This window comes from Pleurodeles waltl, chromosome 12 (assembly GCF_031143425.1).
Source record: "Pleurodeles waltl isolate 20211129_DDA chromosome 12, aPleWal1.hap1.20221129, whole genome shotgun sequence".
In the NCBI taxonomy this organism is placed as follows: domain Eukaryota; kingdom Metazoa; phylum Chordata; class Amphibia; order Caudata; family Salamandridae; genus Pleurodeles; species Pleurodeles waltl.
In genome coordinates this window covers 42,517,910-42,544,153 of record NC_090451.1, presented here as the reverse complement: position 1 = coordinate 42,544,153, position 26,244 = coordinate 42,517,910, and the positions used below count along the sequence as shown (strand labels likewise).

At 47.8% G+C, this 26,244-nt stretch overlaps 1 protein-coding gene across 1 annotated transcript in view; it reads right to left on the bottom strand.

Moving 5' to 3' along the window:
* The window catches only part of LOC138268273 (SURP and G-patch domain-containing protein 2-like), a 216,559-nt gene that overhangs the window by 175,818 nt on the left and 14,497 nt on the right, over positions 1-26,244 (bottom strand). Inside the window, exon 5 of the mRNA XM_069217767.1 lies at positions 7,861-8,204. Coding sequence (XP_069073868.1) covers positions 7,861-8,204 — 344 coding nt within the window. The remainder of the gene's footprint in view (positions 1-7,860; positions 8,205-26,244) is intronic.

Genomic DNA, 26,244 nt, shown 5'->3' with positions numbered 1-26,244 from the left:
TTATGTGTGTACTGGACAGAGGTCACTACTTATGTCTAGCTACATTATGCACTCCGAACCTAGGCATGTTTGCTATCAAACATGTCAGAATCATACCCAAATACTGTTGTTAATATTGGAAGAATGATTCCATGCACTCTGGGGCTCCTTAGAAGACCCCAAGCATTGCTCCTACCAGTCCTCCATGGTTTTCCAGGCAGCCCAAGCTGCTGCCACCACTCAAGCACAAAAAGGCAGAACAAAGGATTTCCTTTGGGAGAGGGAGGTAACACCCTCCCCCTTTGGAAATAGGTGTTACATGGCTTGGGAGGGGTAGCCTCCCCAAGCCACTGGTATGCTTTGAAGAGATCATTTGGTGCCCTGACCCCCAAAAAAGTACCTGCTCTGGCGCGAAACTGGACAAAGGACAGGGGAGTAACCATGCCGCTGTCCACCACTCTAGGGGCTCCAGAGGCTCCCTAGATTCTGACATCTTGAATCCAAGGTGAGCAGAGGCCTCTGGGGGCATCCGAGTGGCCAGGTGAGGCAGGTGACGTAAGAGCCCCTTCCTGATAGCTGGTCACCTGGCTAGGTGACCAATCCCCCTTTCAGGGTTACTTAGGGTCTTCCTCTGGGGTGGATCCTCAGATTCAGCACGCAGGATTCTAGCAGAACTTCTCTGCAACCTCTACTTTGACTTTTGCCCACTGAAACCATGACTGGACCCTACAGAAACAGACAGTCTGCATCCACGACAAAGACTTTGCTTGCAACATTGTTTGCACGGTGTAGGAAGTTGGCTCTGTATGTGCTATTTCAAAGTAAGGAATAGCATGCACAGAGTCCAAGGGTTCCCCTTAGAGGTAAAATAGTGGTAAAAAGAGATAATACTAATGCTCTATTTTGTGGTAGTGTGGTCGAAGCAGGGCAGTCCTCAGAGGAGTCAGAGGTCGCTGGTCCCCTTGGAAGGCGTCGCTGGAGCAGAGTTCTTTGGAAGGCAGGAGACAGGCCGGTGAGTTTCTGGAGCCAAGGCAGTTGTTGTCTTCTGGTCTTCCTCTGCAGGGGTTTTCAGCTAGGCAGTCCTTCTTCTTGTTGTTGCAGGAATCTAATTTCTAGGTTCAGGGAGAGCCCTTAAATACTAAATTTAAGGGCGTGTTTAGGTCTGGGGGGTTAGTAGCCAATGGCTACTAGCCCTGAGGGTGGGTACACCCTCTTTGTGCCTCCTCCCAAGGGGAGGGGGTCACAATCCTAACCCTATTGGGGGAATCCTCCATCTGCAAGATGGAGGATTTCTAAAAGTTAGAGTCACTTCAGCTCAGGACACCTTAGGGGCTGTCCTGACTGGCCAGTGACTCCTCCTTGTTATTCTCATTATTTTCTCCGGCCTTGCCGCCAAAAGTGGGGGCCGGGGCCGGAGGGGGCGGGCAACTCCACTAAGCTGGAGTGCCCTGCTGGGCTGTGACAAAGGGGTGAGCCTTTGAGGCTCACCGCCAGGTGTCACAGCTCCTGCCTGGGGGAGGTGTTAGCATCTCCACCCAGTGCAGGCTTTGTTACTGGCCTCAGAGTGACAAAGGCACTCTCCCCATGGGGCCAGCAACATGTCTCTGGTGTGGCAGGCTGCTGGAACTAGTCAGCCTACACAGACAGTCGATTAAGTTTCAGGGGGCACCTCTAAGGTGCCCTCTGTGGTGTATTTTACAATAAAATGTACACTGGCATCAGTGTGCATTTATTGTGCTGAGAAGTTTGATACCAAACTTCCCAGTTTTCAGTGTAGCCATTATGGTGCTGTGGAGTTCGTGTTTGACAGACTCCCAGACCATATACTCTTATGGCTACCCTGCACTTACAATGTCTAAGGTTTTGTTTAGACACTGTAGGGGTACCATGCTCATGCATTGGTACCCTCACCTATGGTATAGTGCACCCTGCCTTAGGGCTGTAAGGCCTGCTAGAGGGGTGTCTTACCTATACTGCATAGGCAGTGAGAGGCTGGCATGGCACCCTGAGGGGAGTGCCATGTCGACTTACTCGTTTTGTCCTCACTAGCACACACAAGCTGGCAAGCAGGGTGTCTGTGCTGAGTGAGAGGTCTCCAGGGTGGCATAAGACATGCTGCAGCCCTTAGAGACCTTCCTTGGCATCAGGGCCCTTGGTACTAGAAGTACCAGTTACAAGGGACTTATCTGGATGCCAGGGTCTGCCAATTGTGGATACAAAAGTACAGGTTAGGGAAAGAACACTGGTGCTGGGGCCTGGTTAGCAGGCCTCAGCACACTTTCAATTGTAAACATAGCATCAGCAAAGGCAAAAAGTCAGGGGGCAACCATGCCAAGGAGGCATTTCCTTACAGTGACACATGCGCTCCAAGGGAGATTAGTTCTTCCTTCCTTTGCAGGCTGAAGACTTGCCGTCCTCGAAGGATGTACAGCCGGGGAAATGTTGCAGAAGCTGGAAGGAGCCGTGTGTAAGGAAATGCCCCTCCGGCCCCGGCCCCCACTTTTGGCGGCAAGGCCGGAGAAAATAATGAGAATAACAAGGAGGAGTCACTGGCCAGTCAGGACAGCCCCTAAGGTGTCCTGAGCTGAGGTGACTAACTTTTAGAACCCTGAACCCTAGAAAATTAGATTCCTGCAACTACAAGAAGAAGGACTGCCTAGCTGAAAACCCCTGCAGAGGAAGACCAGAAGACGACAACTGCCTTGGCTCCAGAAACTCACCGGCCTGTCTCCTGCCTTCCAAAGATCCTGCTCCAGCGACGCCTTCCAAAGGGACCAGCGACCTCGACATCCTCTGAGGACTGCCCCTGCTTCGAAAAGACAAGAAACTCCCGAGGACAGCGGACCTGCTCCAAGAAAAGCTGCAACTTTGTTTCCAGCAGCTTTAAAGAACCCTGCCAGCTCCCCGCAAGAAGCGTGAGACTTGCAACACTGCACCCGGCGACCCCGACTCGGCTGGTGGCGATCCAACACCTCAGGAGGGACCCCAGGACTACTCTAAGACTGTGAGTACAAAAACCTGTCCCCCCTGAGCCCCCACAGCGCCGCCTGCAGAGGGAATCCCGAGGCTTCCCCTGACCGCGACTCTTTGAATCCTAAGTCCCAACACCTGGGAGAGACCCTGCACCCGCAGCCCCCAGGACCTGAAGGACCGGACTTTCACTGGAGAAGTGACCCCCAGGAGTCCCTCTCCCTTGCCCAAGTGGAGGTTTCCCCGAGGAACCCCCCCCTTGCCTGCCTGCAGCGCTGAAGAGATCCCTAGATCTCCCATTGACTTCCATTACAAACCCGACGCTTGTTTCTACACTGCACCCGGCCGCCCCCGCGCTGCTGAGGGTGAAATTTCTGTGTGGGCTTGTGTCCCCCCCGGTGCCCTACAAAACCCCCCTGGTCTGCCCTCCGAAGACGCGGGTACTTACCTGCAAGCAGACCGGAACCGGGGCACCCCCTTCTCTCCATTCTAGCCTATGTGTTTTGGGCACCACTTTGAACTCTGCACCTGACCGGCCCTGAGCTGCTGGTGTGGTGACTTTGGGGTTGCTCTGAACCCCCAACGGTGGGCTACCTTGGACCAAGAACTAAGCCCTGTAAGTGTCTTACTTACCTGGTTAACCTAACAAATACTTACCTCCCCTAGGAACTGTGAAAATTGCACTAAGTGTCCACTTTTAAAACAGCTATTTGTGAATAACTTGAAAAGTATACATGCAATTTTGATGATTTGAAGTTCCTAAAGTACTTACCTGCAATACCTTTCGAATGAGATATTACATGTAGAATTTGAACCTGTGGTTCTTAAAATAAACTAAGAAAATATATTTTTCTATACAAAAACCTATTGGCTGGATTTGTCTCTGAGTGTGTGTACCTCATTTATTGTCTATGTGTATGTACAACAAATGCTTAACACTACTCCTTGGATAAGCCTACTGCTCGACCACACTACCACAAAATAGAGCATTAGTATTATCTATTTATACCACTATTTTACCTCTAAGGGGAACCCTTGGACTCTGTGCATGCTATTCCTTACTTTGAAATAGCACATACAGAGCCAACTTCCTACATTGGTGGCAGCGGTGGGATACAAGACTTTGCATTTGCTGGACTACTCAGCCAATACCTGATCACACGACAAATTCCAAAATTGTCATTAGAAATTCATTTTTGCAATTTGAAATTTTTCTAAATTCTTAAAAGTCCTGCTAGGGTCTTGTGTGTTAAGTCCCTGTTTAGCATTGTCTTTTAGAGTTTAAAAAGTTTGTTAAAAGTTTGAAATTAGATTCTAGAAACAGTTTTAGATTCTTTAAAAAGTCTTCCAACTCTTAGCAAAATAATGTCTGATACAGAGATGAATGTGGTGGAACTCGACACCACACCTTACCTCCATCTTAAGATGAGGGAGCTAAGGTCTCTCTAATATCAAAAAAATAACCATTGGCTCCAGACCTACCAAAATTCAGCTCCAGTAGCTGTTGGCAGAGTTTGAAAAAGCCAACCCCTCTGATGATGACATCACAGAGGAAGAAATTAGTGACTTGGAGGCCAATGTCCCTCCTCCAGTCCTAAATAGGGAGAACAGGACCCCTCAAGTCCTGTCTCCAACTGTGTTAGTCAGAAATAGTGAGTCCCTCACAGGAGGGTCCCACATTTCTGAAATCACTGAGGATGCTCTCAGTGAAGATGACCTCCTGTTAGCCAGGATGGCCAAAAGATTGGCTTTAGAGAGACAGCTCCTAGCCATAGAAAGGGAAAGACAAGAGATGGGCCTAGGACCCATCAATGGTGGCAGCAATATAAATAGGGTCAGAGATTCTCCTGACATGTTAAAAATCCCCAAAGGGATTGTGACAAAATATGAAGATGGTGATGACATCACCAAATGGTTCACAGCTTTTGAGAGGGCTTGTGTAACCAGAAAAGTGAACAGGTCTCACTGGGGTGCTCTCCTTTGGGAAATGTTCACTGGAAAGTGTAGGGATAGACTCCTCACACTCTCTGGAAAAGATGCAGAATCGTATGACCTCATGAAGGGTACCCTGATTGAGGGCTTTGGATTCTCCACTGAGGAGTACAGGATTAGGTTCAGGGGGGCTCAAAAATCCTCGAGCCAGACCTGGGTTGACTTTGTTGACTACTCAGTGAAAACACTAGATGGTTGGATTCAAGGCAGTGGTGTAAGTAATTATGATGGGCTGTACAATTTATTTGTGAAAGAACACCTATTGAGTAATTGTTTCAATGATAAACTGCATCAGCATCTGGTAGACCTAGGACCAATTTCTCCCCAAGAATTGGGAAAGAAGGCGGACCATTGGGTCAAGACAAGGGTGTCCAAGACTTCAACAGGGGGTGACCAAAAGAAAGGGGTCACAAAGACTCCCCAGGGGAAGGGTGATGAGACAACCAAAACTAAAAATAGTAAAGAGTCTTCTACAGGCCCCCAAAAACCTGCTCAGGAGGGTGGGCCCAGAGCCTCTTCACAAAACTTCCTACAGTCACTTCCCTGCCTCCGCAGAAACCAACTGCAATGACAACCGGCTGCGTGGAACTCCTCTCATCCTGAGCTGCGTGGATCCTGCATCACGGGTGGCGGTCCGGAGTAGTCCTCTTGCTCCTTTCTGCCAGCTGTCCAACTTTGAAGGAGGTAAGCCCTTGCCTGCCCACACGGGACAGTACCCCCGTGCACCGCGTCTCTTGCAGTTACTAAAGCTTGCTGGCATCTACTCCAAGGGATCTTCTGGCTCCCTGTAGCCCCTGCAATCCTTTCTGCGATGCACAGCCCTCTGCATATATCTTCTTCAGCATGAAGGCCTTCTCTAGTTGTGCTGCTTGGGCTTCTCTGCGACTCCTAGTTCCTCTTCCAGTGGGTCTTGCTGGTCCCCGGCAGATCCACTTTTGCTTCATAGCGACTTCTGCTTTTGCCAAGGCTTGTTGATGGCTTTTCCATGCTACTAACCGACTGCAATCTTCCATCCAGCGTGGGACGTCAACTGCATCCTCCAGGAACTCTTCTCCAGCTCCTGGGATGCATTGCTGACTGTCTTCGCCATACCGTCTACCAACTCCTGTAACCATAGACTGATGGGTAGCGGCTCCTGCCACCACTGGACACTCCTGCGTCTTCTGAACGTGGTCCCCTTCTTCCACAGGTCTTTCTCTTCAGGAATACACCTCTGTCTTCTTGGTCGCTGCCTGCACTACACTACACTAATAGGAGATATATGGACCTGGTATAAGGTGTAAGTATCTCAGGTACCCACCACACCAGCTTCACTAAGTATTGCCAGTGCTTGTTACTACGCAAATTGCTGATTGCTAAAGTGTATATAAATAGTGTGTACTTACCTCCAGTTTGGGAGTGTGTCCAGGCAGGGGTGGGGATGAATGCTTATAAGTATTATAGTGTTGTGTTACTATAATAAAGCACCTTTATTTTTCTAAAACTGTGTGGTTCTTTCATGTGTGATAAGTTGCCGTGTGACAGTATGGCATAAGCTTTTCATGTCTCCTAGATAAGTCTTGGCTGCTCATTCACAGCTATCTCCAGAGAGCCCTGGCTTCCAAGCCACTGCCTACACTTCACTACTAGGTGCTCCCTCAACATGCTATAAGGTGATATCATAGGTGCTTATCACACAAGAGGTCAGATTCCTACACCATATACTGGGGACTTACATAAGTGCACCAGTATGCCAATTGTGGGTGTAAAAAGTTTACCAGCAACCAAATTTAGAGGAGAGAGCACAGACACTGTGGTCCTGATTAGCAGGATCCCAGTGAAATATTAACACACCGACATCAGGCAAAAAGTCTGGGTAACTATGCTAGAAAGGTGGCACTTTACCCATATGGAGCAAAGGATCTAGCCAGCGCAGACGCACAGCTATCCTTAAGACTGTTTTTCATATATTTGGTAGTCTTCTCTGCCAGGGCAGGCTACTTATCCAGAATTCCTTCCCTTTCATTATGGGCAATATAATAACAAAAGTTGTGACCTGGACAACCGCACTTAACACAAAGGTTCAACCTGGAATCAAACCCTTCTTTCTTAAGGGAATCGTACAGTTTTTCCTGGCATTTTCCTCTCATCTGCTCCTTAAATTCTACTCTTTCCATTGCGGTATTTGTAGCATACAGACACTACATCAAACAAAAAAGGATGCTACCTTAAGTAACCGAAATTCCATACATGCCTTTTTGCGTTAAAACTTTAGGATAATTGGTTTCTCCTTATACTAAAACTGAATTATTTTACAGTATTACACACAAACCTGTGTAATAAGTGAACTCAAAGCTAAATAGGTTTTTGACAGCTGCAAGAGACTGCAGTAATAGGGCAGTTTTCCTTTTAAATGATTCTTTTGGGATGAGAGAGGGAAAAAAAAAAAAAAAAAAAGAAAAAAAAAAACTTCTAAAGATGTTAAGTGCCCTTCTGAAATGTAATGTTACATATTTACTAACCATGTCTATGCTTTATCAGAGTGGAAAGCTGCCAAATAAAAATGTCCCAGGCCCCCCGCTCTCCCACAACCGGGGCTTAATCTCTGGTCCTTGGATTCCATGTGCCACATTGTTCTGATTTCCGTTTATCATGGGCTACGTCATAGAGACCTCTGTAATATCACTATTAACAGATGGCAGCTATATACTTTTATGACTGTGTGCTACCCATTATTCATTTTCATTTGAAACTTTTGTACAGGTGCACTAGAAATACAAGACTAGAGTACAGCTCTAGCTCTCAAGTACATCTACACTACCCATATAAGCTATAATACACTTCTTTCCAAAGCAGTTCCACAGAATAGCAAGCAACTCATCTGCAAAGTGCTTCCCTAGCCCATCAGGAGTAAGAAATCGCTAAATACAAAAATCCCACCTCCTGAGCTTTCACCATCTGAGGAGTCTTCAGAATTCCCAACAGCATTCTCTGATTTGTCTGTTGCTTGATCACCAGTTTGCTTCTTTTTAGCAGACAACGCACCAGTTAATGTTTTACCAGTCTTTTTATGCTTTGAGGAAACTACGCCTTTCATAATTTTCTTCTTAACTTCTTTAGCTTTTCTGGCATACAACAAAGATTTAGATTCAGCTGCTAGCTCTTCTGGAGTTTTGTCATCAGTTTGCACAGTTCGCTCTGTTGTGGCCTGTTTCAACTTTTGCAGTTCTGCCAGCTTTAAACGGTAATATTTGTATTCTTGGCAATTTTCATCAAATAAAAACCTAGAAAGAAAATGAAAAACAATATCGAAATCACTGCACATGATCATTTACAAGTGAGGGACACATAAATGGTGCAACAGCCAGTACCCGTAATGCACAAATTAATTTTATGGTAATTGTAGGAAGTTGGCTCTGTATATACTATTTTAAAGTAAGAAATAGTGTGCACAAAGATGACATTGGATTGTTGGATGCTAGCTGTAGTGAATCACAGCCATACAATAACAAACATTGCTGCAGTCCTCCAAACAAAGAAATTGGGTGTCAGAGGAAGACAAACATTCAGAATGTTAACACTTCAGGATGAGCTCTAATCCATAAACAAAACTGATTTTAGACCACTGAAGATATGGAGGATGCATACTTTGAACTATCCATCCTTCCCAAACACTGGTAGTGGCTGTGTTTTTGTAATGGATGGTCAAAGCTACAAATTCAGAGCCTTTTTATTTGGCCTGAAGCGTCTGCCTGGTGCCGGTTGCAACTTATCTGTGCCATTAAGGGATAAGTAGATATCCATAGCTCGACAACTGACTCGTCAAAGTAAAACATTGGATGAACTCATCAGCAAATAAATATCTTGCTACAGTTAGGCCTATCTCCCAATCACAAGAAGTCAATACTAGTGCCAACAAAACAAACAGTTCTGCAGGGAAGACGCTTGAATGGATCTTTTAAAGGCTTTCTGTAGGAAGTTTGCTCAGTATATACTATTTCAAAGTAAGAAATAGTGTGCACAGAGTCCAAGGGTTCCCCTTAGAGGTAAGATAGTGGCAAAAGTAGATAATTCTAATGCTCTATTTCGTGGAAGTGTGGTTGAGCAGTAGGCTTATCAGAGGGTAGTGTTAAGCATTTGTTGTACACACACAGGCAATAAATAAGGAACACACACTCAAAGACTTACTCCAGGCCAATAGCTTTTTATATAGAAAAATATTTTAATTTATTTTAAGAACCACAGGTTCAAGATTTGCAGTAAATACTTTAAATGCAAGGTACTTCAGTTAGATACTTTAGGAACTTAGAATAAAAGCAATATAATTTAGTCTTTGAAAAAAATGACAATAAGCTATTTTCAAAGTGGACACAGTGCAAAAATCAACAGTTCCTGGGGGAGGTAAGTAAGGGTTAGATTAGGAGGTAAGTAAAACACTTACAAGTCTCAGTTCTGGGGCATAGGCAGCCCACCGCTGGGGGTTCAAGGCAACCCCAAAGTTATCACACCAGCAGGTCAGGGTGCAGAGGTCAAAGAGGTGCCCAAAACACATAGGCGCCTACAGAGAACAGGGGTGCTCTAGTTCCAGTCTGCCAGCAGGTAAGTACCTGCGTCCTCAGGGGCAGACCAGGGGGATTTTGTAGAGCACTTGGGGGGGGTGGAACGACAAGTAGGCACACAAAACACACCCCCAGCGGCACAGAGTCGGCCCCGGGTGTAGTTTGCAAAGCCGGCATCGGGTTTTAGGTAGACAACAATGGAGGGACCCGGGGGTCACTCTAGCGGTGCAGGCAGGCACGGGCGGGGTGGGGGGGCCTTCTCAGGACAGCCACCACCTGGGCTAGGCAGAGGGTTGCCTCGGGGTCACTCCTGCACTAAAGTTCGGTTCCTTCAGGTCCTGGGACTGCGAGTGCAGTGCTTGTTCCAGGCGTCAGGAGGAGCCTCTGGATTCTCTCTGCATGCACCGCTTTGGGGGCTCAGGGGGGTCGTCGCTGGTTGCTCACGGGCTCGCAGTCGCCAGGGAGTCCTCCCTGAGGTGTTGGTTCTCTGAACCTCGAGCCCGGAGTGTCTGGTGCAGAGTGAGAAGTCTCACGCTTCCTGTGGGAAACGTGCAGTCTTTGGAAGTTGCTTCTTGGTCCTTTAGTCCAGGACAGTCCTCTGAGGCTTCAGAGGTCGCTGGTCCCTGTCGGATGCGTCGCTGGTTGCAGGTTTTCGAAGTTGGAGACAGGCCGGTAGGGCTGGGGCCAAAGCAGTTGTCGTCTTCCTCCTTCTCTGCAGGCTTGTAGGTCAGCAGTCCTCCTTTCTTCAGATTGCAGGAATCTAGTTTACTAGGTTCTGGGGTGCCCCTAAATACTGAATTTAGGGGTGTATTTAGGTCTGGGAGGGCAGTAGCAAAGGGGTACTGTCCTTGAGGGTGGCTACACCCTCTTTGTGCCTCGTCCCTGTGGGGAGGGGGGCACATCCCCACTCCTATTGGGGGAATCCTCCAAACTCAAGATGGAGGATTTCTAAAGGCAGGGGTCACCTCAGCTCAAGACACCTTAGGGGCTGTCCTGACTGGCCAGTGACGACTCCTTGTTTTTCTCATTATCTCCTCCAGCATTGCCGCCAAAAGTGGGGGCAGTGGCTGGAGGGGTGGGCATCTCCACTAGCTGGGATGCCCTGGGGCGCTGTAAGGAAAGGGGTGAGACTGAGGCTCACCATCAGGTGTTACAGTTCACGCAGAGGTGGTGAGAAGCACCTACACCCAGTACAGGCTTTGTTCCTGGCCTAAGATGCCCTCTGGGTGTATGTTACAATAAATTGCACACTGGCATCAGTGTGCATTTATTGTGCTGAGAAGTTTGATACCAAACTTCCCAGATTTCAGTGTAGCCATTATGGAACTGTGGAGTACATGTTTCACAAACTCCCAGACCATATACTCTTATGGCTACCCTGCACTTACAATGTCTAAGGTTTTAAGGCTCATGCACATATGCCCTCACCTGTGGTATAATGCACCCCGCCTTAGGGCTGTAAGGCCTGCTAGAGGGGTGACTCTAGCAGACTCTATGCCACAGGCAGTGTGAGGCTGGCATGGCACTCTGAGGGGAGTGCCATGTCGACTTAGTCTTTTTCTCCCCACCTGCACACACAAGCTGTAAGGAAGTGTGCATGTGCTGAGTGAGGGGTCCCCAGGGTGGCATAAGACATGCTGCACCCCTTAGAGACCTTCCCTGGCATCAGGGCCCTTGGTACCAGTTACAAGGGACTTACCCGAGTGCCAGGGTTGTGCTAATTGTGGAGAAAAAAGGTACAGTTTAGGGAAAGAACACTGGTGCTGGGGCCTGGTTAGCAGGGTCCCAGCACACTCAAATCATAACTTGGCATCAGCAAAGGCAAAAAGTCAGGGGGTAACCATGCCAAGAAGGCATTTCATTACAGTGATATTGTCACAGTGGTCCTTAATTCACAGTACCTAGCCCTCCACATACCATCGACTGACACTTGAAAATTGAGGGGACCACTTGTGAGGGCATCAGACTCTTGGCCCGTGTTCCATTCTCTCACCCAAATAAAGGCTTAACCTCACCCAATTTAGTCCACAGCAAGCATATCCATTTGCTTGAACATCTGGCCCGTAAGTACTGCCCCTTAAACAGCCTGACCGATTGCTCCCTTTCCCAGCTGTCTAAACTTTCAGACAGGGCAACTGACTCAATTTGAACTTGTTTTGTCCCAAATTAACTAATCCAACTGTAAAGTGCAGGAAAGTGCCCCTTTCTGACATGGTCACCGCCTCACTTCTCGCCCGGTATGTGATGCAATTCTGACAAAGTATTGGGTTTGTGCTATCCAGGTCCCCAACGCCAGATCTTTTGCCCTTCAAACTGTACAATTGTTTCCCAACTGGCAACACCTATGGCACCCCTGTAAGTCCCTAGTAAATGGTACCCCAGGTACCGAGGGCAGGAGTATCAAACAGGTTCCCCAAGGTCTGCAGCACGTATTGTGCAACACCAAGGGACGCCTCACCTAGCTCATGCAGACTGCCATTGCAGGCTGCGCGTCTTGGTGCAGCTAAAACTGCAAACACGACATGGCACACTGCATGTGTGTCCACTAACACACCGTGCAATATATGTACATCACCCCCTACAAAAGGCCTTAAAGCCCTATGGAAGGGCACATTACATTATGTGTGGACATATCTGCAAGAGCAGATATGCCCCTGCTAGGTCTGTCAATTCTTAGCCATAGTAAGTTATCAGGGAAGCCATTTTAAGTACATGGACTGGACACTGGTCAATACCAGTTCCACCGCTACATGATGGCTTCAATGAAACTAGGGATACTTGGTAGCGAACACCTCGTCTTAATAAAACACGGAATCCAGTCATGGATTTATTAATACATCGATTCAGAGGGCACCTTAGAGGTGCCCACTGAGAGACCTACCAACTGCAGGTGTACTGGCAGACTAGTTTTAGCCAGCCTGCATCCAACAGGCATGTTTCTGGACCCCCCCAGCCCCACTTGAGGGTGAGAGCCTCTGTTCTCAGGAACAAAGACTGCTCCTGCACAGGTGTTAACACATAGAATGACCTGCAAATCTGCATTCCAAGGCAGGGGGTTTCAAAGAGCCTACCGCCCCAGGTATGCTGATCTGGCTTCCCTCAGAGAGAATGCCAACCACTTTAACGCCCCCGCACTTGGACACTGCCGTAAATCAAACCATAGAAATTAGACACTTGAGACATGGTATCTTTCGGAAAAACAAAGGCGCTTTTTATTCTTGCATGCACAATCCCAATTTAATTCCTGGGTCCGAAATCATCATGACGGGTCATAAATCAAAAACAGTGTCAAATCATTGTAATATCAATCATTGTGATGGAACCCTAAATTATCTGCAACTGACTGGCCATAAAACATACATATCAGACGAGTCAATCATTGCTGCCATAGGTCCTTTTATGACGTGTGCCTGTTTGTGCAGTGATATATGCCGCTATTTGGGGGTCAACAGTTCTTTGTTGGCTTGTTTCCGTTTGGGGGTAAGAAGCTAGTTTCTTAATAGTGCTTGGCTCACCTCGCTACCCTGTCTGTGTTTTCTGCATGTAGGAAAGTGCCCTCTTTCTTGGCATGGTTACCCCCATTTTCTGCCTGTTGTGAGCATGTTTGACTTTGTCTACAGGGTTCCTGCTAAGCAGGACCCAGTCGTTTTGCTCTCCCCTCTAAATTGTACCTTCTTTTTCCCACAATTGGAACACTGGTCCCCACCATGTAGGTCCCTAGTACATGGTACCTAGGTGCCCAGTGCACTGGTGTTCCAGGGGGATCCCTATGGGCTGCAGCAGTTATTCTGCCACCCATAGGGAGCCCATGCAGAGGGTTCTGCAGGGCTGTCACTGTAATCTGCCTGAACCAGGTGCACACACCACTACAGGTCACTGCACCAGGTCACAGTAAGCCAACCTTATGGTAGGTCCTCTCAGCCCAGAGGGCAGGGTGCAGGTACCTGTGTGTGAGGGCACTCCTGCAATAGCAGAGGTGCCCCCACGAACTCCAGCCCCATTTTACTGGACTTCGTGAGAGCGGGGACACCATTTTATGTGTGTAATGGACATAGGTTACTGCCTATGTCCGGCTACATTAGGGTAACTCCGAACCTGGACACGTTTGATTTCGAAATCATACCCCAATACTGTTGCCAGTATGATTCCATGCACTCTGGGGGCTCCCTAGAGGACCCCCAGCATAGCTACCACCAATCTTACAGGGTGTTCCGGGCAGCCCAGCTGCTGCCACACTTCAGACAGGTTTCTGCCCTCCTGCTGCTTGATCCGACCAAGTCCAGGAAGGCAGAACAAAGAATTTCCTTTGTGAGAGGGAGGCAACACCCTCTCCCTTAAGAAATAGGTGTGACTGGCTTGGGAGAGTTAGCCTCCCCAAGCCACTGGTTTGTTTTGAAGGGCACATTTGGTCTCTTGCAGCTGACAAGGCTTGTTTGCATCTCCTCCAAGCGATCTTCAGGCGACATGTAGCTTCAGCCCCCAGCACTCCATCCTGCAAAGCACAGCCTCCTGTGTGGTTCTCCTGCAGCATGTCATACACTTCTGTAGTGCTGTGTGAGTTCCTTCTGTGACTCCTGTGTCCCAGTCATGTGGGAGCTGCCTCTGCTCCTGCAGCACCTTTTTTTCCACGAACCTCAAGGCCAGTTAGTGGAAATCCTGCACTGACACCAGTCTGCAATCTCCCTTCAAGCATGGGACCCCTTCTGCATCAATCTGGAACTTTTCTCCGGCTCCTGGGCTGCAGTGCTGTTCCTCAGTACCGTCAACCAACTCTTGTATCCACAACTGTGACTCTTGGATTTGGTCCCATCTCTCCACAGGTCTTTCTTCAGGAATCCACTTCTGGTTTTCTTGCAGTCTTTTCTGGGAGTCTTCTTTTCCTCCTTTTGGGTGTTTTGGGAAAATCCATTTTTTAACTCCTGCATTCCTGGTCGTTTTGGGGGGTGGGGGGGAATTCTGTGTTACTTCCCTTTGTGGTTCTCTAGTACTCCCAGCTCCCCTCTACACATTTTACTTACCAAGGTGGACCCAGCCATACGCAAATCAGCCGTTTTGTTGCTCATGTTGAGGATGGTGCCAGAAGTCGAGGATGCAGCCCTCAGGCAGCAGGCACAGGATTTGTACTGAGGCCCACTCAGCACACCTGGAGAGGAGTCCCATGTTGCTGGAGCAGCAGGCAGGAGACACTGCTCTGCAGAGAAGAGTGCTGCAAGAGTTGTGGTGAACAGGGTACTGTCCTGCAAGGAGAAGCAAGGGCTTACCCTCTCCCAAGTTGGACAGCGGGTAGAGTTGGACCAAGGGGACCACTCCAGACCACCACCTGTGATGCAGGATCCACGCAGTTCTAGAGGATCCACGCAGCCAGTCGTCGTTGCTTGCTGATGCAGAGGAGTGACTCCTTCACTCCAAGGGAGATTCCTTCTTGTGCAGGCTGAAGACTCGTCTCCCTCAGAGGACGCACAGCCAGGGAAATGTTGCAGTTGCTGGAGTTGCAGATTGTTGGTTCCTGAAGACTCCAGTTACAGCTGCCGTGGCCAGAAGATGAAGTGAACGATGCAGAGAAGCCCTGGTGGAATCCTTTGTTCTGCCTTCCTGGGCTTGAGCTGGGCAAGCAGCAGGAAAGCAGAAACCGGTCTGTAGGATGGAAGCAGCAACGCTACCCAAGAAAACCATGAAAACTGGTAGGAACAAAGCTGGGGAGCCCTCCAAGGAACCCCCAAGGGTGCTTGGAAGAAATGAGTTACTTACCTGTAACTGTAGTTCTCCAGTATTGGAAGCTTTCATAGAGTCACAAGCTTGAATACTTCCCCGTCGTTGAGATGGGAGTCTCCGATGTAATACATAAGCTATGCTTAAATGTATACCTACATTACATGCATTAGGCCTTTAACTAAGTAACATATCAAAGTCAGTTTGTGGAAAAAAGACCTGAACTCAAAATTCAGCCAATCACGCTGCACCACCCTCTAGAAGTCTCCTGTGAGGAAAGCCGTCCCTCAGATTTTCCAAGCATAAGTGCTGCAATATTAAGAAACGCTAAGAGAAGGTGAGCTCCACAGGGGAGGTGGGTGGGTGGGCTGCATGTGAATCTATGAAATATTCCAATACTGGAGAACTACAGTTACAGGTAAGTATTAAAACTTTCATAGATTCACATGCTTGAATAAGAATAGCAAGCAGTGACTATCACATTTTCTATACAGGGAGTGCAGAATTATTAGGCAAATGAGTATTTTGACCACATCATCCTCTTTATGCATGTTGTCTTACTCCAAGCTGTATAGGCTCGAAAGCCTACTACCAATTAAGCATATTAGGTGATGTGCATCTCTGTAATGAGAAGGGGTGTGGTCTAATGACATCAACACCCTATATCAGGTGTGCATAATTATTAGGCAACTTCCTTTCCTTTGGCAAAATGGGTCAAAAGAAGGACTTGACAGGCTCAGAAAAGTCAAAAATAGTGAGATATCTTGCAGAGGGATGCAGCACTCTTAAAATTGCAAAGCTTCTGAAGCGTGATCATCGAACAATCAAGCGTTTCATTCAAAATAGTCAACAGGGTCGCAAGAAGCGTGTGGAAAAACCAAGGCGCAAAATAACTGCCCATGAACTGAGAAAAGTCAAGCGTGCAGCTGCCACGATGCCACTTGCCACCAGTTTGGCCATATTTCAGAGCTGCAACATCACTGGAGTGCCCAAAAGCACAAGGTGTGCAATACTCAGAGACATGGCCAAGGTAAGAAAGGCTGAAAGACGACCACCACTGAACAAGACACACAAGCTGAAACGTCAAGACTGGGCCAAGAAATATCTCAAGACTGATTTTTCTAAGGTTTTATGGACTGATGAAATGAGTGAGTCTTGATGGGCCCGTGGCTGGATTGGTAAAGGGCAGAGAGCTCCAGTCCGACTCAGACGCCAGCAAGGTGGAGGTGGAGTACTGGTTTGGGCTGGTATCATCAAAGATGAGCTTGTGGGGCCTTTTCGGGTTGAGGATGGAGTCAAGCTCAACTCCCAGTCCTACTGCCAGTTCCTGGAAGACACCTTCTTCAAGCAGTGGTACAGGAAGAAGTCTGCATCCTTCAAGAAAAACATGATTTTCATGCAGGACAATGCTCCATCACACGCGTCCAAGTACTCCACAGCGTGGCTGGCAAGAAAGGGTATAAAAGAAGGAAACCTAATGACATGGCCTCCTTGTTCACCTGATCTGAACCCCATTGAGAACCTGTGGTCCATCATCAAATGTGAGATTTACAAGGAGGGAAAACAGTACACCTCTCTGAACAGTGTCTGGGTGGCTGTGGTTGCTGCTGAACGCAATGTTGATGGTGAACAGATCAAAACACTGACAGAATCCATGGATGGCAGGCTTTTGAGTGTCCTTGCAAAGAAAGGTGGCTATATTGGTCACTGATTTGTTTTTGTTTTGTTTTTGAATGTCAGAAATGTATATTTGTGAATGTTGAGATGTTATATTGGTTTCACTGGTAATGATAAATAATTGAAATGGGTATATGTTTTTTTTTGTTAAGTTGCCTAATAATTATGCACAGTGATAGTCACCTGCACACACAGATATCCCCCTAACATAGCTAAAACTAAAAACTACTTCCAAAAATATTCAGTTTTGATATTAATGAGTTTTTTGGGTTCATTGAGAACATGGTTGTTGTTCAATAATAAAATTAATCCTCAAAAATACAACTTGCCTAATAATTCTGCACTCCCTGTATTTGTAATAACATTCTATCATATGCGAAATTTAGATAGATATCTATCATACAAGCAAATTTATTATTATACAGAAAACGTGTTACTAAACAGTAGGAGCAGACGGCAGGAATAGAGAAATGGCTCACCTTCATTTGAACAAATGCTTAAGGGCTGCTTGGCCAACCGATGCATCTGAGCATTTCAGCATCTAAGCAAGTGCTGCGTGAAAGCATGGGCCGTTTTCCACGTTGCCACTCGGCAGATGTCTGGTAGGGATACGCCCGAGAACAGTGCACAAGAGGTGGAAATCACTCTAGTGGAATGTGCACGCACTCTCGTGCCCAAAGGTCGACCAGCCTTTTGATGGCAAAAGGCTATAGTGTTCAAAATCCACTTGAAAATGGTCTGTTTAGTAACTGGATGTCCTCTTCAGGGTACACTGAAGGCTATGAAGAGATGGTTTGATTTCTGATTGACTGCTTTGTGTAAGTAGAATTTGAGACATCTTTTCAAGTCAAGAGATCTTTCTGCTCCAGTCTGAGGTTGTGGAAAGAAGGACTTCACTACTATAGGCTCATTAATATAAAAGTCCGATGGTACTTTGGGGATAAATTTAGGGTTTGTACGTAGGATATCTATCCCCTCTAAACTGTAGAAAAGGCTCCGGGATTGAAAATTCTTATGTTTCACTGACTCCGCGAGCAGATGTTAGAGAGCAGAGCTCAAAGGAGGCTCCTCAGCACGACATGCAGTGGAAAATCTGAGGGAAGGCAGTTCCTCACAGGAGGCTTCTACAGGGCGGTACAACCAAATTGGTTGAATTTTGAGTTCGGGCCTTTTAAAAAAGGACAGTGATATGTTACTAAGCTAAAGGACTAATGCATGTAATGTAGGTATACATTTAAGCATCTCTTATGTATTACACCGGGGACTCCCATCTCAACGACAGGGAAATATTCAAGCATGTGAATCTATGAAAGTTCCAATACTAGAGTAATCATGCAACCAATTCTGGCAACAGTATTGGGGTTTGATTCCAACATGTTTGATATTAAACATGCCTAGGTTTGGAGTTACTATTATATAGCTGGACATAGGTAGTGACCTATGCCTAGTACACAGATAAAGCGGCTTCCCCACACTCATGAAGTCCAGGAAAATGGAGCGAGAGCTTGTGGCGGGGCACCTCTGCTCATGCAGGGGTGCCTTCACACACAGGCACTTGGACCCTGCCCTCTGGACTAGGAGGGTCCACCATAGGGATGGCTTGACACGGTGACCTGTAGTGAAAGGGTACATGCACCTTTTCACACAGGCTGCAATGGCAGGCCTGCAGACACATTCTGCATGGACTACCATGGGTGACATAATACATGCTGCAGACTATGGGGAACCCCTGCTGCCCCAACACCCTGGATACCTAGGTACCATATACTAGGGACTTCCATTGGGGCACCAGTATGCCAATTGGGGGGTGTACAAAGTCAGGAACAGCCATATTTAGAGGGGGAGAGCAGTCACTGGGCTCCTGGTTAGCAGGATCCCAGTGAACAGTCAAAAGCACACTGACAGCAGGCAGAAAGTGTGGGTAATCATGACAAAAATAGGGTACTTTCCAACTTTGCATGTCTCCTAGAGAGCCCTGGCTTCCTAGACACTGACTTCATTCACGAATAGGGGTTGCCTGGACCTAATATAAGGTGCCAACACCGTAGGTGTACACCACGCACCAGGCCAGCTTCCTACACCCTCACCTACGACTGTCAACGGTGATTGAAACCCAACGGTACGCTGCACTTCTGCAACCAGCTGGCCTAGACCGAGGAGAAGAGGGCCACAGGTGTCCCAACGTTTCAAAGCATCACAAGAACTGAACCTCCTTGTGGGTTAACCCAGTCTAGTCCCCCAGACCTCAACTGCAGAATCTTTCCGACCAGACTGATCCCTATTAACTTCAACTAGGTACCAGAGGCTGAACAGTACCACTGCTCTGGGTCACCCCAATGCCACCCAAGGTATCTGTTGGTTTGTTCTAGGATCCTGCCATATACACATTTGAAGTCTGGAAGATTGGTCCTGGTAAGCTACTGTGAGTACCTGCTTATGATATATTTTTCTCCCATAGGGTAGCATAGCAGCTTCAGAATATTGCACAAAGTGTTGAGTTTTCAAAACTATGAAGATGTCTCTTCCAAAATGTACTTACCTAATCGTATTGATTCTGGTGGTATATAAAGATACCGGTCATTTTTTAATAAATTGGTGTGGATCTCCATAGAGTCATCTGCATCATTTATTGAATGTTTAATACTGTTCTCTGATAAGCCTAAGGCTACTTGACCCCACTAACCCCTGAAAGCACCTTGGGATTGTTACAGCAAGTCCCTGTCCACTAGTAAGGGAACCCTTGGACTCTTTGCACAGTATACCTCATTTTGGTACACTATGTAAAGAGGCAGGTTCTTACAGAAAGGGTTCAAACTAAGTCCACCAGACATGTACAGGGCCAAGCATAATGGGCTGGTGTAAGGAAATGCCTCCTTGGCATGGTTGCCCCCTGACTTTTTGCCTTTGCTGATGCTATGTTTACAATTGAAAGTGTGCTGAGGCCTGCTAACCAGGCCCCAGCACCAGTGTTCTTTCCCTAACCTGTACTTTTGTATCCACAATTGGCAGACCCTGGCATCCAGATAAGTCCCTTGTAACTGGTACTTCTAGTACCAAGGGCCCTGATGCCAAGGAAGGTCTCTAAGGGCTGCAGCATGTCTTATGCCACCCTGGAGACCTCTCACTCTGCACAGACACACTGCTTGCCAGCTTGTGTGTGCTAGTGAGGACAAAACGAGTAAGTCGACATGGCACTCCCCTCAGGGTGCCATGCCAGCCTCTCACTGCCTATGCAGTATAGGTAAGACACCCCTCTAGCAGGCCTTACAGCCCTAAGGCAGGGTGCACTATACCATAGGTGAGGGTACCAGTGCATGAGCATGGTACCCCTACAGTGTCTAAATAAAACCTTAGACATTGTAAGTGCAGGGTAGCCATAAGAGTATATGGTCTGGGAGTATGTCAAACACGAACTCCACAGCACCATAATGGCTACACTGAAAACTGGGAAGTTTGGTATCAAACTTCTCAGCACAATAAATGCACACTGATGCCAGTGTACATTTTATTGTAAAATACACCACAGAGGGCACCTTAGAGGTGCCCCCTGAAACTTAACCGACTATCTGTGTAGGCTGACTAGTTTTAGCAGCCTGCCACAAACCGAGACATGTTGCTGGCCCCATGGGGAGAGTGCCTTTGTCACTCTGAGGCCAGTAACAAAGCCTGCACTGGGTGGAGATGCTAACACCTCTCCCAGGCAGGAATTGTCACACCTGGCGGTGAGCCTCAAAGGCTCACCTCCTTTGTGCCAACCCAGCAGGACACTCCAGCTAGTGGAGTTGCCCGCCCCCTCCGGCCAGGCCCCACTTTTGGCGGCAAGGCCGGAGAAAATAATGAGAATAACAAGGAGGAGTCACTGGCCAGTCAGGACAGCCCCTAAGGTGTCCTGAGCTGAGGTGACTCTAACTTTTAGAAATCCTCCATCTTGCAGATGGAGGATTCCCCCAATAGGGTTAGGATTGTGACCCCCTCCCCTTGGGAGGAGGCACAAAGAGGGTGTACCCACCCTCAGGGCTAGTAGCCATTGGCTACTAACCCCCCAGACCTAAACACGCCCTTAAATTTAGTATTTAAGGGCTACCCTGAACCCTAGAAAATTAGATTCCTGCAACTACAAGAAGAAGGACTGCCTAGCTGAAAACCCCTGCAGCGGAAGACCAGAAGACGACAACTGCCTTGGCTCCAGAAACTCACCGGCCTGTCTCCTGCCTTCCAAAGATCCTGCTCCAGCGACGCCTTCCAAAGGGACCAGCGACCTCGACATCCTCTGAGGACTGCCCCTGCTTCGAAAAGACAAGAAACTCCCGAGGACAGCGGACCTGCTCCAAAGAAAAGCTGCAACTTTGTTTCCAGCAGCTTTAAAGAACCCTGCAAGCTCCCCGCAAGAAGCGTGAGACTTGCCACACTGCACCCGGCGACCCCGACTCGGCTGGTGGCGATCCAACACCTCAGGAGGGACCCCAGGACTACTCTGATACTGTGAGTACCAAAACCTGTCCCCCACAGCGCCGCCTGCAGAGGGAATCCCGAGGCTTCCCCTGACCGCGACTCTTTGAACCTAAAGTCCCGACGCCTGGGAGAGACCCTGCACCCGCAGCCCCCAGGACCTGAAGGACCGGACTTTCACTGGAGGAGTGACCCCCAGGAGTCCCTCTCCCTCGCCCAAGTGGAGGTTTCCCCGAGGAATCCCCCCCTGGCCTGCCTGCAGCGCTGAAGAGATCCCTAGATCTCCCATTGACTTCCATTACAAACCCGACGCTTGTTTCTACACTGCACCCGGCCGCCCCCGCGCTGCTGAGGGTGAAATTTCTGTGTCAACTTGTGTCCCCCCCGGTGCCCTACAAAACCCCTCTGGTCTGCCCTCCGAAGACGCGGGTACTTACCTGCAAGCAGATCGGAACCGGGGCACCCCCTTCTCTCCATTCTAGCCTATGTGTTTTGGGCACCACTTTGAACTCTGCACCTGACCGGCCCTGAGCTGCTGGTGTGGTGACTTTGGGGTTGCTCTGAACCCCCAACGGTGGGCTACCTTGGACCAAGAACTGAACCCTGTAAGTGTCCTACTTACCTGGTAAAACTAACAAAAACTTACCTCCCCCAGGAACTGTGAAAATTGCACTAAGTGTCCACTTTTGAAACAGCTATTTGACAATAACTTGAAAAGTATACATGCAATTTTGATGATTTGAAGTTCCTAAAGTACTTACCTGCAATACCTTTCGAACAAGATATTACATGTTAAATTTGAACCTGTGGTTCTTAAAATAAACTAAGAAAAGATATTTTTCTATATAAAAACCTATTGGCTGGATTTGTCTCTGAGTGTGTGTACCTCATTTATTGTCTATGTGTATGTACAACAAATGCTTAACACTACTCCTTGGATAAGCCTACTGCTCGACCACACTACCACAAAATAGAGCATTAGTATTATCTATTTTTACCACTATTTTACCTCTAAGGGGAACCCTTGGACTCTGTGCATGCTATTCCTTACTTTGAAATAGCACATACAGAGCCAACTTCCTACATTGGTGGATCAGCGGTGGGGTACAAGACTTTGCATTTGCTGGACTACTCAGCCAATACCTGATCACACGACAAATTCCAAAATTGTCATTAGAAATTGATTTTTGCAATTTGAAAAGTTTTCTAAATTCTTAAAAGACCTGCTAGGGCCTTGTGTTAGATCCTGTTTAGCATTTCTTTTAGAGTTTAAAAGTTTGTAAAAGTTTGAATTAGAACCTAGAACTAGTTGTAGATTCTTAAAAAGTATCCCAACTTTTAGAAGCAAAATGTCTAGCACAGATGTGAATGTGGTGGAACTCGACACCACACCTTACCTCCATCTACAGATGAGAGAGCTAAGGTCACTCTGTAAACTAAAGAAAATAACAATGGGCCCCAAACCTACCAAAATACAGCTCCAGGAGCTTTTGGCAGAGTTTGAAAAGGCCAACCCCTCTGAGGGTGGCAACTCAGAGGAAGAGGATAGTGACTTGGAGGACAATTCCCCCCTACCAGTCCTATCTAGGGAGAACAGGGTCCCTCAAACCCTGACTCCTAAAATAATAGTCAGAGATGCTGGTTCCCTCACAGGAGAGACCAACACCTCTGAAATCACTGAGGATAGCCCCAGTGAAGAGGACATCCAGTTAGCCAGGATGGCCAAAAGATTGGCTTTGGAAAGACAGATCCTAGCCATAGAGAGGGAAAGACAAGAGATGGGCCTAGGACCCATCAATGGTGGCAGCAACATAAATAGGGTCAGAGATTCTCCTGACATGTTGAAAATCCCCAAAGGGATTGTAACTAAATATGAAGATGGTGATGACATCACCAAATGGTTCACAGCTTTTGAGAGGGCTTGTGTAACCAGAAAAGTGAACAGATCTCACTGGGGTGCTCTCCTTTGGGAAATGTTCACAGGAAAGTGTAGGGATAGACTCCTCACACTCTCTGGACAAGATGCAGAATCTTATGACCTCATGAAGGGTACCCTGATTGAGGGCTTTGGATTCTCCACTGAGGAGTACAGGATTAGGTTCAGGGGGGCTCAAAAATCCTCGAGCCAGACCTGGGTTGACTTTGTTGACTACTCAGTGAAAACACTAGATGGTTGGATTCAAGGCAGTGGTGTAAGTAATTATGATGGGCTGTACAATTTATTTGTGAAAGAACACCTGTTAAGTAATTGTTTCAATGATAAACTGCATCAGCATCTGGTAGACCTAGGACCAATTTCTCCCCAAGAATTGGGAAAGAAGGCGGACCATTGGGTCAAGACAAGGGTGTCCAAGACTTCAACAGGGGGTGACCAAAAGAAAGGGGTCACAAAGACTCCCCAGCAGAAGGGTGATGAGACAACCAAAACTAAAAATAGTAAAGAGTCTTCTACAGGCCCCCAAAAACCTGCACAGGAGGGTGGGCCCAGAGCCTCTTCACAAAACAATGGGTACAAGGGTAAAAACTTTGATCCCAAAAAGGCCTGGTGTCATAGCTGTAAACAGCATGGACACCAAACTGGAGACAAGGCCTGTCCCAAGAAAGGTTCCACTCCAAACTCCCATCCAGGTAACACTGGTATGGCTAGTCTCCAAGTGGGATCAACAGTGTGCCCAGAGCAAATCAGGGTCCACACTGAAGCTACTCTAGTTTCTGAGGGTGGGGTGGATTTAGCCACACTAGCTGTCTGGCCGCCTAACATGCAAAAATACAGACAGCAACTCTTAATTAATGGGACTAGAATAGAGGGCCTGAGGGATACAGGTGCCAGTGTCACCATGGTGACAGAGAAACTGGTTTCCCCTGGCCAATACCTGACTGGAAAAACTTACACAGTCACCAACGCTGACAATCAGAGAAAAGTACATCCCATGGCAATGGTTACTTTAGAATGGGGAGGGGTCAATGGCCTGAAACAGGTGGTGGTCTCCTCAAATATCCCAGTGGACTGTCTGCTTGGAAATGACCTGGAGTCCTCAGCATGGGCTGAGGTAGAACTAAAAACCCATGCAGCAATGCTGGGTATCCCTGAACTGGTGTGTGTGAAAACAAGAGCACAATGCAAGGCACAGGGTGAACAAGTAGAGCTGGAGTCTGGAAGAATGGCCCAGCCTACCAAGAGGAAAGGAAAGTCAGTTGGGAAACCAACTGCAACACAGCAAAAGAAAGGGAACCTCTCTTCTCAGGAAGATGTTCTGCCCTCTGAGGGAACTGAGCCTTTGGAGCTTGAACCTTACCAGGTTGAGCTCTTAGGCCCAGGGGGACCCTCAAGGGAAGAGCTGTGTAAGGGACAAGAAACCTGTCCCTCTCTTGAAGGCCTTAGGCAGCAAGCTGCTGAAGAGTCCAAAGGCAAGAAAAATGGAACACATAGGGTCTATTGGGAAGATGGGCTCCTGTACACTGAGGCCAGAGACCCCAAACCTGGTGCCACTAGGAGAGTGGTAGTGCCTCAGCTGTTCAGAGAGTTCATCCTAACATTGGCCCATGACATTCCCCTTGCTGGACATTTGGGACAAACCAAGACGTGGGAGAGGTTAGTCAACCACTTCTACTGGCCCAATATGTCCAACATGGTTAAGGAGTTTTGCCTCTCCTGCCCCACCTGTCAAGCCAGTGGTAAGACAGGTGGGCATCCAAAGGCCCCCCTCATTCCACTTCCAGTGGTGGGGGTGCCCTTTGAAAGAGTGGGTGTGGACATAGTTGGTCCACTGGAACCTCCCACAGCCTCAGGAAATATGTATATCCTGGTAGTAGTGGATCATGCTACCAGGTATCCTGAAGCTATTCCCCTTAGGTCGACTACTGCCCCTGCAGTAGCCAAGGCCCTCATTGGTATCTTTACCAGAGTGGGTTTCCCTAAGGAGGTGGTGTCTGACAGAGGTACCAACTTCATGTCAGCATACCTAAAGCACATGTGGAATGAGTGTGGAGTGACTTATAAATTCACTACACCATACCATCCACAAACTAATGGCTTGGTTGAGAGATTCAACAAGACATTAAAAGGCATGATCATGGGGCTCCCAGAAAAACTCAAAAGGAGATGGGATGTCCTCCTGCCATGTCTGCTTTTCGCTTACAGGGAGGTACCACAGAAGGGAGTAGGGTTCTCACCCTTTGAACTTCTGTTTGGTCATCCTGTAAGGGGACCACTTGCCCTTGTTAAAGAAGGCTGGGAGAGACCTCTCCATGAGCCTAAACAGGACATAGTGGACTATGTACTTGGCCTTCGCTCTAGAATGGCAGAGTACATGGAAAAGGCAACCAAAAACCTTGAGGCCAGCCAACAGCTCCAGAAGTTTTGGTATGACCAAAAGGCTGCACTGGTTGAGTTCCAACCAGGGCAGAAAGTCTGGGTTCTGGAGCCTGTGGCTCCCAGGGCACTCCAGGACAAATGGAGTGGCCCTTACCCAGTACTAGAGAGGAAGAGTCAGGTCACCTACTTGGTGGACCTGGGCACAAGCAGGAGCCCCAAGAGGGTGATCCATGTAAACCGCCTTAAGCTCTTCCACGACAGGGCTGATGTCAATCTGTTGATGGTAACAGATGAGGATCAGGAGGCAGAGAGTGAACCTCTCCCTGATCTTCTGTCATCAGACCCAAAAGATGGCACAGTAGATGGAGTGATCTACTCAGACACCCTCTCTGGCCAACAGCAAGCTGATTGTAGGAGAGTCCTACAACAGTTTCCTGAACTCTTCTCCTTAACCCCTGGTCAGACACACCTGTGTACCCATGAGGTGGACACAGGAGACAGCATGCCTGTCAAGAACAAAATCTTTAGACAGTCTGACCATGTTAAGGAAAGCATCAAGGTGGAAGTCCACAAGATGCTGGAATTGGGAGTCATTGAGCGCTCTGACAGCCCCTG